We start from the raw sequence: 17,197 nt of genomic DNA on the forward strand, positions 1-17,197 counted from the left end.
CAACATTCCTCATCTGGTCATAGGATTTTCAAAGATTCATTATTTCATAAGTAGATGGCCAATCCTGCTTTGTAGTCTGCCTTAAAGCCAGTGACAGTGCTTCCACCATCACAGCCACTCACAAATTACATTAGCACAGTAAACACTTGCAAGGAAGAACAAACAATAAACAAGCGCACACACATCTAAGATATAAAGTAACTGACAACATGCCAATCATTCCCCAATAGAGCAAACTGACAGATTTTGTACCTCTAACAGCAAACCATAAAGATAGTCAGAACTAGAACTAGTTCTTGGTGGGGGTTTTTTGTGGGTTGGGTTTTCTTTTTGTAGTTTGTTGTTTTGTTTAAAATAAGGGCATAAACTAAAAAAAATGAAAGGAAGAAATGCATACATGAAACAAGAGATCTAAAACTGCAGAGAGGCAAAGGAAGACGATGAAGGGAGATCTGAAGATGGTGATGTAATAGGTATAAAGGACATCCAGAGCCATCTGGACTGGACCACCCTCGCTTAAGACAGGGTCATTTTGAGGGTTAACATTACCATACCTGCTGTTGAAGAATTGCCTTTCATACCCCAAAAAGCTACCCACATGTTCCGATTTAAACAAGGAAGTAAGCTAAGAAACAGTAAGATGTGATCTAGGAAATAGAGAATCAATATCAGATGAAATGAATAAAGAATTCCACCACTGGGCCAATTAGCAGCACCATGATGGAGAAGAGACTGAGATCCTTAAGAATTTCAACTTGCTTGGTTCCACAACAACACTCTTGGCACCAGCAGTCAGGAAATCAAAAGATGAATTGCACTGGGAAAATATGCTGTCAGGGAACTCTCCAGAGTGCTGAAGAGAAATTATATTAGTCTGGAGACTAAGGTGCATCTGATCTAGGCCACGATCTTCATCATTACTTGCTGTGCATCAGAGAGCTGGCCAATGACTAAGGATGACAGAAGAAGAATCAATGCCTTTGCATCGATTGCTAGAGAAGAGCATTGAACATGGACTGCTAAGAGAACAAACAGGTCTATCCTGGAGAAGGTGAAATCAAGTTGCTCCGTGGAGGCAAGGATTTTGAAACTCTGTCTCACATACTCTGGGCATGTTGCCCAGAGGGAACAGTCCTTGGAGAAAAACATGCTTGGAAGTGTGGAGGGATGGTGAGAGAGAGGAAGACTCTGGATGAGATGGATTGACACAGTGTTGGGTAATGGAGACAGGTGTGTCAGAGTCAGTGAGTCAGGATAGGGCATGGTTCTGAGCTATTGTGCATAGAGTTGCTATGAGTTGCAAGCGACTTGGTGGCACATAACAGAGACTCATCAACAGATCTGTGTTATGTAAATGACACAACTTAGCTTGCTGAAAGTGAAGAGGATATGAAACAGCACCTAACAACAATAGAGCCTCCATCACTACCAATAATGCTTCCTATTTTTATTTTTGCCTATGGACTGACTCTCCCATTAGATTTCTGAAGTGATTCCATGGGAGTAGAAATGACAGACAGTGAGCAGGAAAGGAGGAAGAGCCAGTACTATATAATCCTGTTATTGAGCCTACCAGCCAATCAGCCACTCCCAAGCCTGGAATCTTGAGGCTGGAAGGTAGGTTAGAACTGTCTGACAAGGGTAAAGAAAGCAAGCCTGTTTGTTACTTTCTCTTGGTCAAAGGTAGCCCCACACATTTAATTCTTGTACCCTCTGATTTACACACAACCAGAGAAGTCCTGGGACAGGAAGGAAGAGGCTCAAGCTGAAGCTGAGAATCTGTCAAGTTGTCCCTGTGCAAAGCTGGCTGAGAGCTTGTGCATAACAAGCTTTGATAAGGCAGTAGCTTAAGAGGTGGTGTTGAGATTTCCTTCACAATTCTTTCCCAAGCACCTAGAAGAGTGGTTGGCACACAGTGAATATCAATGCACTGTAGTGCAGTGGAGAAGAGGCAAGTAGCAATGATTTAATAAAAAGGCTATGAGTTCCGATGGCTGAGTACATGTTGTCAGAGGCCTGCAGAAGGGTGTTGCAGACCGAGCATAAAGTAAAAAAATGAGACAGAACACCAAAAAATGAGAAGAACGTAAAAAGCAGGGGCCAGCAGTGCAAATCAACTGAAGCAGCACAAGCTCTGTATATTTATTGAGAACCAGGGGAAGCAAATTATGAAGAGAATTCTCTTGTAAAGGAAGCCAAATTTGTCTCTATTGTCAACCTAACACTTAGCTTAGGAAGGAAGTATTTCACATGTATTAAATCTCCCTCTGCTGGGGAACCCTAGCTGCCTCTTGTCTGCAGGAAGCAGTTCATTTCCTGTGATCTGTCACAAGAGAAATTCCAACTTATAATTTTGTGATTCCTTCAATTCCTGATTAAGCATATGGTATGAAATTTGCCTTCCCACAGAAGAGAACAAATTCGTGTGCAGGAGGGTAGACAATGCTTCCTGGAGTACAAGCCCATTAGCTGAAACCTGAAGGATGAGCAGGAGCTAATTGCAAAGAACATGCTCATCTAAGTAAAAATATCAGTAATAAAAATCTACCAAGCTCTACGAGTATACCAGGTGACTCAGCGGTTGAATTCTCAACATTCTTGGGAGACTGGAGTTCAATTCTTCGCCAAGGCACCTTATTAGCGGCCGACACCCATCTGTGAACGGAGGCTTCCGTGTTGCTATGATTCAGAACCGATTCCAACGGAGCTTCCAGACCAAGATGGACTATGCATTCCAAATATCTGCAACCAATCATGGGGATCAGGCAGCATTTGGTTGTGTTTAGACACACCATGGCTGGATGGCTGCCACCAACAATGACATCTGTGCTTGAAAGGCCTTGTTATCTAATGGCTGTTATTACAGTGCAAACAAAAGAAACTTTGGGCGGGCTATCAGGAGGGGTCAACCCTTGAAAAAGACATCATGTTAGGAAAGGTGGAAAGTCAGAGAACGAAGACTCAGTCAGATGAATTGGTATGTAACACTGGGTTTGAGCCTATTAGATGGTGAGGGTCGCGCAGGAGACAGGTTCAGATCTGTGGTTCCTGGGGTCACTGTGAGCAATAGTTAGACCAGATGGCATCTAACATTTATAGCTGGTGGATTACTGGATCCCTATTTTATTCAGGGAAACCTGAAGCTGTGGGAAGTCGAATGACTTAAAGATACATTTCTCCTCATGTTACACAGGAGTGAGAGAGGCTCAGAACAGGGCAATGGCTTGCCCTGGATCAGTGTTAGGGATCGCAAGGACATTACTACCAAGGCTGGGGCTAGAAGCCTGCTTTCCTGAATCCTGGGTTTGTGTTCCTGCTCCAAAACTGGCCAGACAGTACAGGCACTCAGGTGAAGCCAGGGAAGAGGGCAAACTCCACATGGCCTGTCTGAGCTGGTGGTACTGCTTCCACAGTTACTACCAGAAGAAGCTGAAGGAAGCCACCTCCCAGGCCCGAGAGGCAGAATCACCCATCCGCCCGCTGCAGTCCCGGAGGAAGGTTCCCTCCAACTCCCAGCAGGCAGACAACTCGGAAGTCCCAGAACGAAGAGTCCTGAGGATTTTAAGCCGGCTAAAGCAGCAGAACTACGGTAAGAGTCCCAGCATGCTGGGCTGGGCTGGGCCAGTGCACTGTCCACCTTTCCCTGGGTGTCCACACAGCCCAGTCCAGGCTGCCAAGAAGCTGGTTTCCAGCCTGCCAAGAGTCCTGGTTTTCCACTCTGGGCTCAACTGCAGGCAGCAGTTAAATGGGGCTGCTAATCACTATTCCACATCCAGCACTGTGGCAAGGTCCTGCACAGACCTGCCCCCTCCAGCCTTGGCCTTGAGCATGGTTCCAAGACTGGGAAAGAGGCTTGATAATCCTAGCTCACCTACTGAGCCCTCAGTGGACTGTTAGGATATTTGCAGAATGTCCTCTTCATAACTATGCTCATACCCAATACGAACAAACCATAGCTCCAAAGTTCAAGTGACCTGTCCAAGGCTGACTCCAATCCTGTGCTTCTCCCACTGGGCATGGCTGCCCCTCTCCCCCCTCAATAGTGTTGTTATGTACTGTTAAGTCAATGACTCATCTGAACCCTGCCCTATTCCGTGCCATCCTTATTGTCTGATTTGCATTGCTAGTCATCAAGGCAATCCGTCTTGAGGATCTTCCTCCTATACTGCTCTCCACCTTTCCAAGCATGATGTCTAAGAACTGGTCCCTCTTAACAACATGCTCCAAGTGAGAGGAAACGTCATTATCTTGCCTCTAAGGTGCACCCTGGTTTCATTTCCTCCAAGACATTTATTAGCCTGTGCAGGGCTTAGTGATGGGCTTGGAGCTTTTTCATCTGTAGAGGATAGCAGATACCCATGTCATCTCTGCCCACTCTGCCAGGACCCACTTCTTCAGGACTGCTTCTTGTCCAGTGTTCTCTCATACAAGTGCTTCACATATTCTTTAGGCCTCCTCTACTCTGCAAGGTGGAAACTACGATCACCTTTGGACTGTAGATGTGCAGGTGTTAAGAGATTCACTCAAATGAACCCAGAACACGATGTGGCAGAGCTGGGTTTTTAGCAGGATCTGTAGGTCTTCCGAGGCTGAGGATGTCCTAACACGTTCCATTCTCCTGCTTCCTCATCCTTCCATAGCTGCCAACCTGCAGAGTCCCTATGCCCAAGTGCCCTGCATCCCACTCTGCCCAAGGCTGGACAAGAAGACGGTCCGTCGGAAGCAGAGCAACCACTATGTGCTGGACAAGTGCACTCCCAATGTAGGCCTCCTCTATCCAATGGGACCTCAGGGAAGCAGGTGGGTGCTGAGTGAGAAAGGACCCCATCCCAGACCTGCCCGAACCTTCCTCACGTGGTGGCCCCTGGTTTTACCCTAGGGAATCACTTTTGTGAAATGCTGAGAAACTGCTAGCTTCAGGCAGAAAGGGAAAGTCTGTGTACCAGGAAGAGGTCAGGGTATTGTGTCTGTGTGTGTCCACCACTCAGTGGCAGCTTTCTCCTAGGCTAGTACAAATTCCCCTTTCTGATGCAGGGCATTGAACTCTGTACACCTTTGCCCAACTCTGATTCCATGTTAAGTACCTCTGAGTATGACTCAGCCACCCATGAACAACAGATCTGAAGTGTGTCCTACCCTGCGCCACCCTCATCATCCCTGACAAACTGGAGTCCACTGTCACAGACACTGCATCAATACATCTTGCTGAAGGTCTTCTTTACTGGTCCTCTACCTTTCCAAACACAATGTTTCTCTCCAAGGAATAGCCTCTCCTAACGACATGTCCAAAATACGTGAGGTGAAGCTTCAAGCTTGCCTCCTAAGAACATCCTGGTTGCACCTTCTCCAACATGTTTGTTCTTCGGCAGTCCATGGGAATCAACTTAGAGGAAAGCTCCTGCAGCTGTCCCCTTCCGGGTACCTTGGGCGAAAGGGACAGGACTTGGACCTTAGCTCCATCACATGGAGTTCATAAAAATGGTGAGGAAGGCCAAATATCCCCCATACTTCTGCTCTGCTCTCCTCTCTGTCCAGGGAACAAAGCACTGACAGCCGAAAGTGGCTCAATTCCATGCCAGCTCGAACCCACTGACTCTCAGCCTGCAGAGGTTTTATCGGGTGGGGGTCTGCTGCTGAATTTTGTTTCCACGGCCTGGTAAGCCAATAAATACCAAGAACTTCACCTTCTATGGCTGGGACCAGGGAAGGACACCAAATTTTTGCCCCTTTGGTCTTTGAGGGCAGAGGCTCAGGTGCAAGACTTGCCTCGAAGTCCTACCCAGGTTCCTGCGAGCAGTCTGTGTCCTCCAAGGTGGAAGATCATACCTCTGTGGATCCTCAAAGTAAAAGGCTGGATCTCTTCCTCGGATGGGTAGCTCCACTTTTAGACTAGTGCCCAACACTGGCTCAAAGGGCGTGGTAAACATGAGGGAAGTGCTGGGAATGACCTGAGATGGTGGCCTTACCACATTTTCACCAAAGAAGCCCCAGGACCCAGTGGTGTCTCCTTCCCATGGACTCCCGAGAGTGGGTCTCAGTCTTTCACTCATCATCCACCCAGGTCCACTTCTGTACAGACACACAGTGCCTCCAAGGACTGAGCAGAAATAGCTCCTCTGGTGCTTAAACAAGAAGCCACAGCAAGGTTATAAGGCTAGGGAATGAAATAAGAACAGACAACGGACTGACAAGTTTAAAACATTTATTTAAAATACAATTTATAAAATGCTTAATCTGCCGACTCAGGAGCCCGCGGTGCAGGGTAGGGTGGGGTGGGGTGGGGGTGGGCAGCTGCCTGCTACACCAGCAGAGCAGGACTGCAAGGGTGCGGCCCTCCCTCCCTCCCATGCCCTTCAGTTCAGATACCCAAGGGGCTCGTGTGTAGCCCTGGGTTCACACAACCAGAAAACAGAACCCCAAAGATTTCTTGAGTCTCTGCTAACCAGGAAGGCTGGATATAGCCCCGCCGGCCCATCCCTGAGCAGAGCATCCCCAGATGGGGCAGAGCAGGGTATGGCTGGGCTGGACAGGGCAGGGTGAGGCGGGGCAGGTGGGCTCTGGAAGGGTCTGATGGTAGCAGATAGGGTGTTGCCTCCTGCCTGCAGGTGGGGAGCACCCTGATTGAGTGGGCTGAGAAGGGTTGGTCACCAGGCCCAGACCCCCAGCTCCTTTGGTTATAGGCTGACATCAGAGTAGTGGCTCATGGGAAGCGGTTAGCTGGAAGGTCTGAGGCCTGGATTGTGGGGTCAGGGAGGAGCTGGGGACAGAGGACAGTATCATAAAGGCAGATAAAGGGCAGCAGCCTCAGGTTTCTGCCCCCTTTCCCCAGGGGTTTTCCAAGCCAAAGCCTGCAGCTTACTTTTTTTTTTAAAAAAAAAGCACTTTAGGAAAGTTACAGACAACTACAAAAACAAAACAAAACAAAACAAAACCCAAACCGTTCTCCCATCACCCCTCCCGCCTCCCCCCAACACACCAGTTTCCTGTTTTCTCTCCTGCCACCTCTCCATCTGCTGGTGGGTGTGACGAGCACACAGTGGGCAGAGCCCCATCTTTGGCTGGAGGGAAGTGGGTGTACCAGTCCTTGCCATATCATCAGTCTGCAGACCCCAGCGAGCTTCTCCCTCTGGCTGCCAGGCCAAGGAACAGGTGGTCCCAATGGCTGAGCAATCAGAACCTATGGTCTTCCCACCTGACCTTTCTCAGCCCTGAAAGGACAGTCTCGCCTTCGGTCAGAGACCACTATTACATGAGGGATGGCCAAACCCACACGTTTTAGAATGTATAAGCTTGGTCAGGGCAGTGGAACTATAAAGATAGCAGCCGACGTTCTCCCTTGCCCACCGTGGAGGTATCTCCCCTCACAACAGCTGTGGGTTTGACTCAACCACCTGTGGGTTCTCACTCACAAACTGAAGCTGAGTTGCAGCTGTCAACTACTTACTGGCATCACACAGTTTTAATGCTGTGTGATGGACTAGTCATTGGCTTAATTGGCTAGCCCTTCCTATTACAGGGAGGTGTGGTGAGGCATGGACAGTCCGTTAGCCCAGCCTACCGTCCCCAAAGGTCAAGGTTAGCCAGGCAATCCAATGGTGGATGAGTCTACTAAACTTAATAGGTCATCTTGGCCATCTCCATGAGCTACCCTCGTCATCCAACATCACACCATCCACTCCCAAACCCACCTGCTGGTAGGGAGTGAGGAGGCTGCCTGGCTGGCTTAGGGATAAGGCGCAGTGCAATGGAAGAGGCCAGATAGCCTGAGAGGAGCCAGACAGCACGAGCACATACATACACAGCTGCTCTGGGCAGTTGTCCTGTTAGCCTCTTCCACCTCAAGGGCAAAGCAAATCTCCAGGCTCCAGAGACAGAGCCTTCATTCCTGGCCTGTGCTCTGGAAAAAGGGGTGAAGGGTAGCCTAGGCCTCTTCAAAATGGTTTGCTTCCAAGGTACTGATTTCAAAAGAAGAAACGCACCAGGTCTAGTTACTGAGATGGTGCCATCAAGAGAGATGGAGCACTACAGATGCTGGAGAGTTTGAGGAAGATCTACCCATCTCCTGGCCACACGAGGCAGAAGACTCGGAGTTCTGGAGCCAGACTCTCCCCTTGCTTTCCTTGAGCTGATAGCAAAATACTGAACAAGCCTGGCATCCCTCACTTCTAAGTCCAGGAGTACAGAGTGTCAGGCTCTGACACTAGACTCTCTGTTAGAAGTAGCTTCCCTGGCTGGTAGGGAACCACCCTGAGGGGTACGGGAAAGGGAAGTCTGTTCACCTTCCCTATCTCCCAAAATACTAGAGGTGGGGTTGGCACCCTCCCCAGGCTCTCTGAGCCAATAGAGCTAGCCCAGTCTCCAGGCAGGACCAAGATGCCCTGGGTCTTAGCTGTGGGAGGGAGGTATAGGCATGGGGTACATCTGTCCTGGGGGCTGCAGAGCCCTGCCCCTTTTCTGGGCGGCAGTAGGAATACAGAAGAAGCTAAGCTCACCAAATCCTATTGGTTAAGGTTCCTTCCCAGAACATTTTTAAGTATACTAGCAAACTACCCTTTCTCAATTAAAAATTCCTTAAACTGCTAAATCCCTCCCCCCGCCATGCGCTTTTTCTTGCAAATCAGATATCAGGTATAAACAAACAAAAACAGGGAGGGGAGGAGAAAATAAAGGATATTTTAAATGGAACTTGCTTTTTAAGTGATAAAAGACATGCATTGGGGAAAGGGTTCTCATTTGTGTTTTAAAATCCCAAATTAATGAGCATGATAAACTGTTATTGCTGGCACTGGCTTTACCCCGAGTGGCACTGTCTGACTCTAGATGAGTCCTTGGTGGGTTCCCCCAAACCTCCCCTGGCGCTCACCCTTTCCCTTTCCATTGACTTGAGACAGCCCTTGTCAACATGCCAATCACAGTGGGAAGGGAGCAAAGGGGAGGTCACAGTGCATGGGGTTCAAGGTCACAGTGGGCGGAGCAAGGGGATCACAGTGCAAGTAAGTCAGGTCGTTCCCTCTGCTCAAGTCCAGCTGTCTGCCACGGCAGTGCGACCCATAGCAGACGACCCAGGAGGCGTTGATGGCAGCAGCAGTGGCATCCTTTTTTGCCCATATTTATCTGCGCTGTTTGAAGCCTTGTGACCCATCAGGACCCAGGGGCTGTCTGATCACATTATTGGGCTGCCGGCTCTCTTCAGGCTGGGAGATCCTGGTTGGCCTGAAAAGATCAGAGGAAAGCTTGAAATAGGAAGTAAAGATAGCCCCAAATCTCAAAAACAAGGTGGTAACCAGCCAACTGTGACTCTCTGAGTCTGCCTCTTTGGGAGTTGAAAGGTCCCTGAAGGTAGACAGGGCTAGTGGTCCATGTCTATTCCTAGCATCTCTCTGCAGTGACCATGGACAGCATATCCACCACAGAATCTAAGGGTACAGACTTTCTAGAGTGTTGAGTCAAGGTCAACAATCCAATCAAGAGTTCAGTAAAGTGACATAACATTGCCACTTCTGCCCTCTTGCTTGCAATTGTCTTTCCAAGCCATCTCACATTACCTTGAGAGGACAACTGAAACAGACTTTTCCCCACTCCTAAAGAATGGAATAGAGGTGGGATAATGGCTCTCAAATGAAGGAATAGAAAAGAGGTACACAGTTTAGTTCTCAAACTCCCAGAATTCCAAACTAAGGAAACAGTTCAAAGCCAGAGGTTATTTTAGCACTGCTTTAACCAGGAGGTGGTTAAGTTTACATAATGCAATCTCTGAGACTATAGAGGACAACTGCTGAGTCAAGAATTTAGCAAATGCACCCAAAAAAATGATAGCAAGACTGCCAAGACTCAGAAGATACCAATATCTAAGCACTTCACTATGCCAGGTAGTAGGGTTCTCACACTCTTTGCTCATTTACTCATTTGATCTCAGACCTTGGTGAGACAGGTACTGCTGCTACTTCCATTTTTTTAGAATAGGTAACTAAGGAAAAGAGGGGTCAAGTAGCTAATAAGTGGCTAGAGATGAACTTGAAGCTTGCAAATTCTCACTTTAGTCTAAGCTTTTCACCTACAGGGGAAGGAAACACTTTCCTAGAACTGGCTCTGGCTTGCACCAAAGCATAATACAACTAACTAGCCCTGCCAGGCTAGGATTGGCAGCTGAAGCTCTAGCTTCCAGTTCTGTGACTGCTTTTCATTCTCCAAGGAAACAGGGTGCTCACTTTCTAGGGTAGACTGGTCATGTGAACTCCGGTTGGTCCTGTCAGCTACACTCACCTGTCGAGGATGGGTTTCTCCTGCTCCTCCTCAGGGCTGGCGCTACCCAGGATCCGCTTTCTGGCCTCAGCGTACTCTGCCTCCCGCTGGGCTAGGGACTTGACTGGAAGGGCTGGTCTGCTGGTGGAGTTGGGACTGCTGACCACACCGTTGCTGGTTGGCCTCTTGAGGATGCGGATCTGTGGAGGGGGTCCCGTGGGAAGGCTATCGTCCTGAATCACAATGGGCACTCTGGGAGGAGATTTGGATTTCCTGCTGACAAAAAGCAAACAAAGCTTCAAAATCCTGTTCCTTGAAGACAGAGGCCCTTCTACGTCCAGACCCAACCTTTATCACTTTCCTCTCTCTGTTCCTCTCCCAATTCTATTCATTATCAAAACCAAGATCAAACGCTCACTCCTCAAGGCTATCTCAAAAGAACATGCCACAAGCTTGCACAGTCCAGAAAAACTGCTCCTCAAACCTACCCCTGGCCAAGAGGGCTGGACACCACCTCATTCTGGGCACTTCCATCTCTATCAATTCAGTCATGTCAATCACTGTTTGGGCCCTGTGGCAAAACATTTCATGTCCAGAATCCAACTGACTTCAAGTTAAAACCCCAGTTTTCCTACACAGACACAAAGTAACAGGTTGGTGAGGTAGAAGCAGCCACTTAGCTTAGAAATCAGCAAAGTGCTTCCCTCCCAGCCAGCTTCTTCCACCATGTGAGTCCAAACTGGTCTAGCACTAGAAAGGCACCTGCTATGCCCTACTGGCCCAGCATGAAGACAGGATTTACCAAACTGACTCAGTCTTCTGGTGCCTCCCAGAAAAAAATCATGCCAGACAACTGAATCACCTCTTTGAAAAAGCTCCTGAGCAGAGAAACCTCTTTCTTGTCAGAGCTGTTTGACAACGGCGGGGCTGGGGTGAAGGATGATCCTTGAGACAGTGCTTGGCAATGCCCAAGAGGGGAAGCACTGTCCAAGGCCGGTGTGTTCATCAGGAGACGTGGGATAAAAAAAAAAAATCTCTACCGTGTCCACCAAAACAGTGAGGGATAAACACAGGAAGGGAAGGAAGAGAGCCACAGAAGAAAAGGATTCTGGTGGGAATCACCACCCCACAACAACCACACAGACCCTCCCCAGAGCAGTCAACCAGCTTCTTTTCAGAAGCAAACATGCCTCAAAGGGGACCTGTTTTCAGAGCTTCGTCAGGAGGGGCAGGTACTGGGGGGAAGGGAGGGGGGTGTCTCAGCTGCTAACAAGATAAGTTACAACAGGTCTTGAGCAGGCCAGGGACAACACGGAAATGTGACTGTAATCAGGATTTAGTGTTGTTGCTGAGATGAGCAGACAAGGAGATCTCATGCTGATCAAAGAGGAGGCAGGGAGCCAGGAAAGCTAAGAGGCGAGCAGGGCAACACTGTGGATGACTGTGCAGCCCTTTACACACATTCAAAGAGGCCCTACCCTCTTCCTTTCTGTGCTTGACCCTGTAGGAAGCTGACAGGTTACCTAAGCCCACTGACCAACCACTATGGTCAACTTTCATCTGCTCTGGAAATGCACTTCCTCCATTATCAGGGACAGGGAAACAGGACACGATCCTTAAAGGTCTTTCAAGAATACCTGTTCTTCCAGGATACTAGTAACACTCTAAGACAAGAAATCACAATCAATCTCCTATGTCTGAGAGAAAGGAACTGAGGTTCAGAGGAGAAAACAACTTGTCCCCAAATCTCAGAATAATTCGGGGCTAAGCCAGACCCCAAAACCAAATTTTGAACTTGTGACCTCCCCATTTTCCATCAGATCACCTCACAAAGGGGCCCACTATGGTAAGAAGCAAGCGCAAGACCCAATCTCACTCCTGAAGCCTCAAGCCACCAAGTCCTGCTCTCCCACTTGCAGGGAAGGGTTTGCTGCCCAGGAGTCTGACCTGCCAAAACCTATAACCACCTGGAGGACACCGCTGACTGCCCGGCTCTCAAATGGCCGAGAGCACAAGCCTTCAGACATATAGCAGCCTTACCTCTCCTTTTGTGAGATCTTCAGTTTTTTTTCCAACCGTCTGTCTATTTCCTAGAGGAAAAAAATGTATATAAAAAGCGGCAAAAATCTCTCTCAAATAAAAGCTTACGTCTCTATTTTCCAAGCTAAGGACATTGCTCGCTCTCTCTCTGGCCAGGAACATTACTGTCTTCTGAGAAACGTGAATCTTCCTTTACTGGATATGCTGGGGTCGGGACCTGACTCCCTCAGCAGGTGCATCTTCCTTCTGTCCCCACAGGAACAGCTATTGTTCCAGATCTCACGGGTTGGCTGGGATCTTGGCAGAGCCTCCACTAGTCCTTTAGTCTTGAGTTTCCCATTTCAAACTGCCCTTTAAAATCCACACATATCAACTTTCCAAACATACATGTGATGTCATGTCCCTGCTTGAATCTTTTCAGCTGCTTGCAGGATACAATGTAAGCTCCTAAAAATGGCTTTAGCCACACCTTCTGTGTTTTATTTTTGGCTTCCTGCTTATACTACACCAACACTGAGATGTTATTTACACCAGAATCAAGCAAGCCCTATGTACTCCTCCCCTATAAACTCCCCTTTATCTTTTAAATCTCAGGTTGGACATCTGTCACCTTCTTTGAGAAATCTTCTCAAGTGTCATGTTGTTGTTGCTGCTGCTGTGTACCAGAGAGTCGAAACCGACCCATAGCTGACCCTCTGGCGGGTTTTCAGAGGCAATTAACTGCATGGAAAGAGACTGTCCATCCTTCTCCCATGGAGCAGCTGGTGGCCTCAAAATGTGCGCCTGAGGGATTGCAGCACAGCTTCTTGTCACTAGTCCACCAGAGCTAGCACAGTTATCTGCTCCTCAAAGATAAGCTTTCTCTTTTCTATTCTTTCAGGTTCATACATAACAATTGTTTTGTCATTTATTTGTTTAATGTTGTGGATTTAAACTGTGACTAGCATCCGACTAAAGGCCTAGAATTTTAACAGAAGCCTAATGTTTGAGGGAATGGCTGGACAGTCTGAACCTTCAGGGTCCCAGCACCAGGAATACCTTAATGCCTCACTCCTGTGTGCACACTCAGTTCACACACCAGACCTCCGCAAGCTATACAAAGACTAAAGACAAAACCTCTTGATCCTTTGACTATCCAACTGCTCACTCCACTCCCTCAATCATCCTCAGCAAGGACAAGACAACCTAAGCTATTTCAGGAGAGGCTGGAAGAATCTCTAACAGTAGTTCTCAGTGGGGGTTGGGATTCTGTGCACCAGTAGCCAGGAAATAAGAAAACGTACTGCGATGGGAAAGTCTGTGGTTAGGGACCTCTCCAAAATACTCAAGAGCAACAGTGTCTCTCTGGAGACTAAGGTCTGCCTGATACAGGCCATGGTTTTGGCAATCACTTGTTATGCATCAGAGAGTTGGACAATGACTAGGGAGGATAGAAGGAGAGATGACGCCTTTGAGCTGTGGTGCTGGAGAAGAGTATTGAATGTACCACGGACTGCCAAAAAAACAAACAGATTCATCGTAGGGAGGATTAAACCAGGCTGCTCTTTGGAGGCAAGGATTCTGGGGCTTCGTTTGACATACTTTGGACACGTTGTAAGGAGAGACAGGTCTTTAGAGAGGGACATCATGCTGGGTAGAGTGGAGGGACAGCGCAGGAGGGGAAGACCCTCTATGAGGTGGATTGATTCAGTGACTGGGGTACTCGGGATGGGTTTGTCAGGGGCAATGAGATTGGCACAGGATAGAGCACGGTTTAAGGCTGTTGTACATAGGGTCGCTATGAGTCACAAACGACTCGACGGCACATAACAACAACAACAACAGAAGACAAACATCATGCTTAAAAAAGTAGAGGTCAAAGGAGAGGAGGAACCTCTCCAAGATAGACTGACACAGTGACTGCAATGATGGGCTTGGGCCAGCACAGTCAGGACGGTGCAGGACAGAGCATGATTTTGACGTGTGTACAGAGAGGGTTGCTATAAGTTGAAAGTGACTCCAAGACATCTAACAATAACAGACACATTTTATTGTCTTATCCACTGGTGGGGAGGATGTTACTGGACAAGGATGGTCCTGAACATCCTAAAATGCACAGATTAGCATCTTTCTCTGTAACTTGCCAAAATACAGTATTATCTGACTCAAAATGTCAATAGTACAGAGTTTGAGAAATGTTCATTTACAAGATAGATGAAATTTTCAAAAGAATCCATCATAAAAGTTTAGGAACTCTGATTAAGCAGCAAAGTGTGGAAATGTCAAATTCACCTCAAAACCAAGTACAAGTATGTGCTAAAAACTATTTTATAATTGATGAGTAAAGTGTTCTATTTATGCATATTAGTCCAAGTTGATATTGCTCAATCTAAATTCTTACGATTCTTCTTTCTGACCTATTCCTTACTAAGCATCAGTCTTTAGAAAAAGACATCATGCTGTAAAAGGAGAAGATCAATGAAAGAGAGGAAGAGGAAGGCCCTAAGTGAGATGGGCTTGATACAGTGACTGCCACAATGGTCCTGAGCATGGCAGGGACTTGAGGCTGGTGCAAGATAGGGCAAGGCTATTCACAGGGCCTCCATGAGTCATAGTCAATTCAACGGCATCTAACGCAATACTAATTACTAAACAAGGTCAAGAATTAGCCTTTCTAGTAAATTAACACAAATAATTAGGAAATAATCTTGTCTAAAATCTAGTCTTCAAACCATGTGTATGAACAGGGAAACATTTGCCCCAAAACAAAGTTGAGATGACAGAAGGGAAAGAAGGGTGAATGCAAATAGGAAACACAGGGAAGCACATTGTTATACTGAGAGAAGGGAAACCAACATCACAAACCGAAAGGCTGAGTAGAAAACTAATATGCTTTATAAACTCTGACCCAAATAACAGATAAAACAAAAATGTACTGTTAAACATTAATAAAATTATGGTAGCTTTATTTTAGTTGTTATTTGGTGGAATGTGTTTTCTCCACCTTTCATTTGGGTTTATATGCCCTTGGGTCTTCTGTAAACACTATGAAATCAGATGGTCACTCACTGTGACTGGTTCTGAGTCATGTTTCAATTTTTTGTTTTCATGAGACACCAAAAAGATATTTCAGTAAACACAGTATACTACAGGCACAAGCAGGTCTTGGTAGGGCTGGGAAACCAATGATCAAAATCCTCTCATTAGCTGAATTTGAGAGGTCCCATTCAGGATCTCTCAAGGATTCAACACACTCCATCTTCCTCCTCTAAGGCTTTAGGGAAGATAGGGAAATTTATGTCCAGTATCAGGAAGTGAAGCCTGAGAAGGAAAAGACCATCCATAGGACATTACTGACCAGGTCAGAACAATCACACCTCTGCCCCCAAACTACAACATGAGCAACATACTTGGTATACGGTACACTACTATATTAAGATATAGGGAGTGCTGGTGGCTTAGTGGTTGGAACTTCCAGCTGCTCCATGGAAGAAAGATGGGCATGGGATTAACTCTGACAACACATTGGAAGGTCAGTTCTGGGTCAGTTTCAACTTGACAGCATACAACAACATACAGTCTTATATATATTATTATTGTCTTGTTGCAAGGAGGGATCAGTCCTTGGAGAGGGACATCATGTTTGGGAAGGTGGAGGGACAGCGTAGGAGAGGAAGAACCTCAAGATGGATTGATTCAGTGACTGGGGTAACTGGGGTAGGTGTGCCAGAGACAGTGCGATTGGCACAGGATAGAGTAGTGTTTAGGGCTGTTGTACATAGGGTCTCTATGAGTCACAGGCAACTCAGGGGCACACAACAACAACAACAACAACAACAACAATTGTCTTATCAACAACCTGCATTATGCAGATCACACAACCTTGCTTGTAGAAAGTGAAGATTTTGCTTCAACAATTTAGATCAGCACGGAACAACGAGGGATTAGCATTAAAAATGCAGCTAAGCATACTCATTTTCACATGTGGACACAGCCTACTATTTGGTCCTAAAAGCCTTCTGAGGTCCCAACTCTTCTCACTATTTCTTAGTTGTTGGAAATGATGGAAAACCTCATAAGCAGTTCCTTACTTCACCTCTGCCTTGCATGTGGACTTCTGAGCTATAAAACAACCCAATGGTAGATGGAATTTGCTCCAGGACTTAAGAACAATAAATGACATAGTTGAGCTTCTACATCTTGTGGTTCCTAACCTTTATACTATAAAAGACAAAGTGCTAGTCAATAGGCCTTTTATTGTAAGAACTACCTTCCCTCTGTAACTTGATTTGTGCCACTATTAGAGCCTCTACTTGGAATATTATTGCTTTTTATTTTTGACTCATGTACTTTTAACTTGTTAAATTTGTGTCTTCTAAGCTGCAAGAGTTCCATGATACATCTTCAAGGATATGAACATGTACAGCTAAGCACAAATGATAACAGTGCATCTCAATTCCAAAATCAATCTCCACAATAGTCTATGTGTTTCCTACTGCCAAAGGGGCCCTTTATAACACATTGGAAGGTCAGTTCTGGGTCAGTTTCAACTTGACAGCATACAACAACATACAGTCTTATATATATTACTATTGTCTTGTTGCAAGGAGGGATCAGTCCTTGGAGAGGGACATCATGTTTGGGAAGGTGGAGGGACAGCATAGGAGAGGGACAACCTCAAGATGGATTTTACAGTAGTGAGAGAGTACTTTACAGTAGTGAGAGAAGATCTTCACCCTGAAACCTACAGCGTCCCTTTTCAGCAGGAAGTAGCTAAGAGAATACGCTGTCCCCTCTTCCTTATGAATCAGGGTGAAGTCTCTCTGAGGAAGGAGTGATAGGGAATGGCAAAGAACACACTGACAAAGGAGATTAATCAGAACTGGTTTTGACAAGCACTGTGGCAATGGGACAATTAAAACAGACTTTCAAGGGG

The 17,197-nt window shown here is 46.7% G+C and overlaps 2 protein-coding genes across 5 annotated transcripts in view; one reads left to right on the forward strand and one right to left on the reverse strand.

Annotated features, from left to right (window-relative positions):
* SPATA21 (spermatogenesis associated 21) overlaps window positions 1-5,593 on the forward strand; it is a 34,036-nt gene extending 28,443 nt beyond the window's left edge. The window contains exons 6-8 of the mRNA XM_006883697.1: window positions 3,414-3,589; window positions 4,641-4,800; window positions 5,536-5,593. Of these exons, the coding sequence (XP_006883759.1) occupies window positions 3,414-3,589; window positions 4,641-4,800; window positions 5,536-5,593 (394 nt within the window). The remainder of the gene's footprint in view (window positions 1-3,413; window positions 3,590-4,640; window positions 4,801-5,535) is intronic.
* Window positions 5,594-7,930: 2,337 nt separating this feature from the next.
* SZRD1 (SUZ RNA binding domain containing 1) overlaps window positions 7,931-17,197 on the reverse strand; it is a 55,014-nt gene continuing 45,747 nt past the window's right edge. The window contains exons 2-4 of one of the 4 annotated variants that reach the window (XM_006883609.1): window positions 12,283-12,332; window positions 10,264-10,518; window positions 7,931-9,213 (exon numbers count right to left, since the gene is read on the reverse strand). In XM_006883609.1, the coding sequence (XP_006883671.1) occupies window positions 9,111-9,213; window positions 10,264-10,518; window positions 12,283-12,332 (408 nt within the window). In that variant the 3' untranslated portion in view covers window positions 7,931-9,110. The remainder of the gene's footprint in view (window positions 9,214-10,263; window positions 10,519-12,282; window positions 12,333-17,197) is intronic. The other 3 variants (XM_006883608.1, XM_006883611.1, XM_006883610.1) reach the window with 3 other exon arrangements.

This window comes from Elephantulus edwardii, unplaced genomic scaffold, assembly GCF_000299155.1.
Source record: "Elephantulus edwardii isolate Elephantulus edwardi_28Jun2011 unplaced genomic scaffold, EleEdw1.0 scaffold00028, whole genome shotgun sequence".
Lineage (NCBI taxonomy): Eukaryota > Metazoa > Chordata > Mammalia > Macroscelidea > Macroscelididae > Elephantulus > Elephantulus edwardii.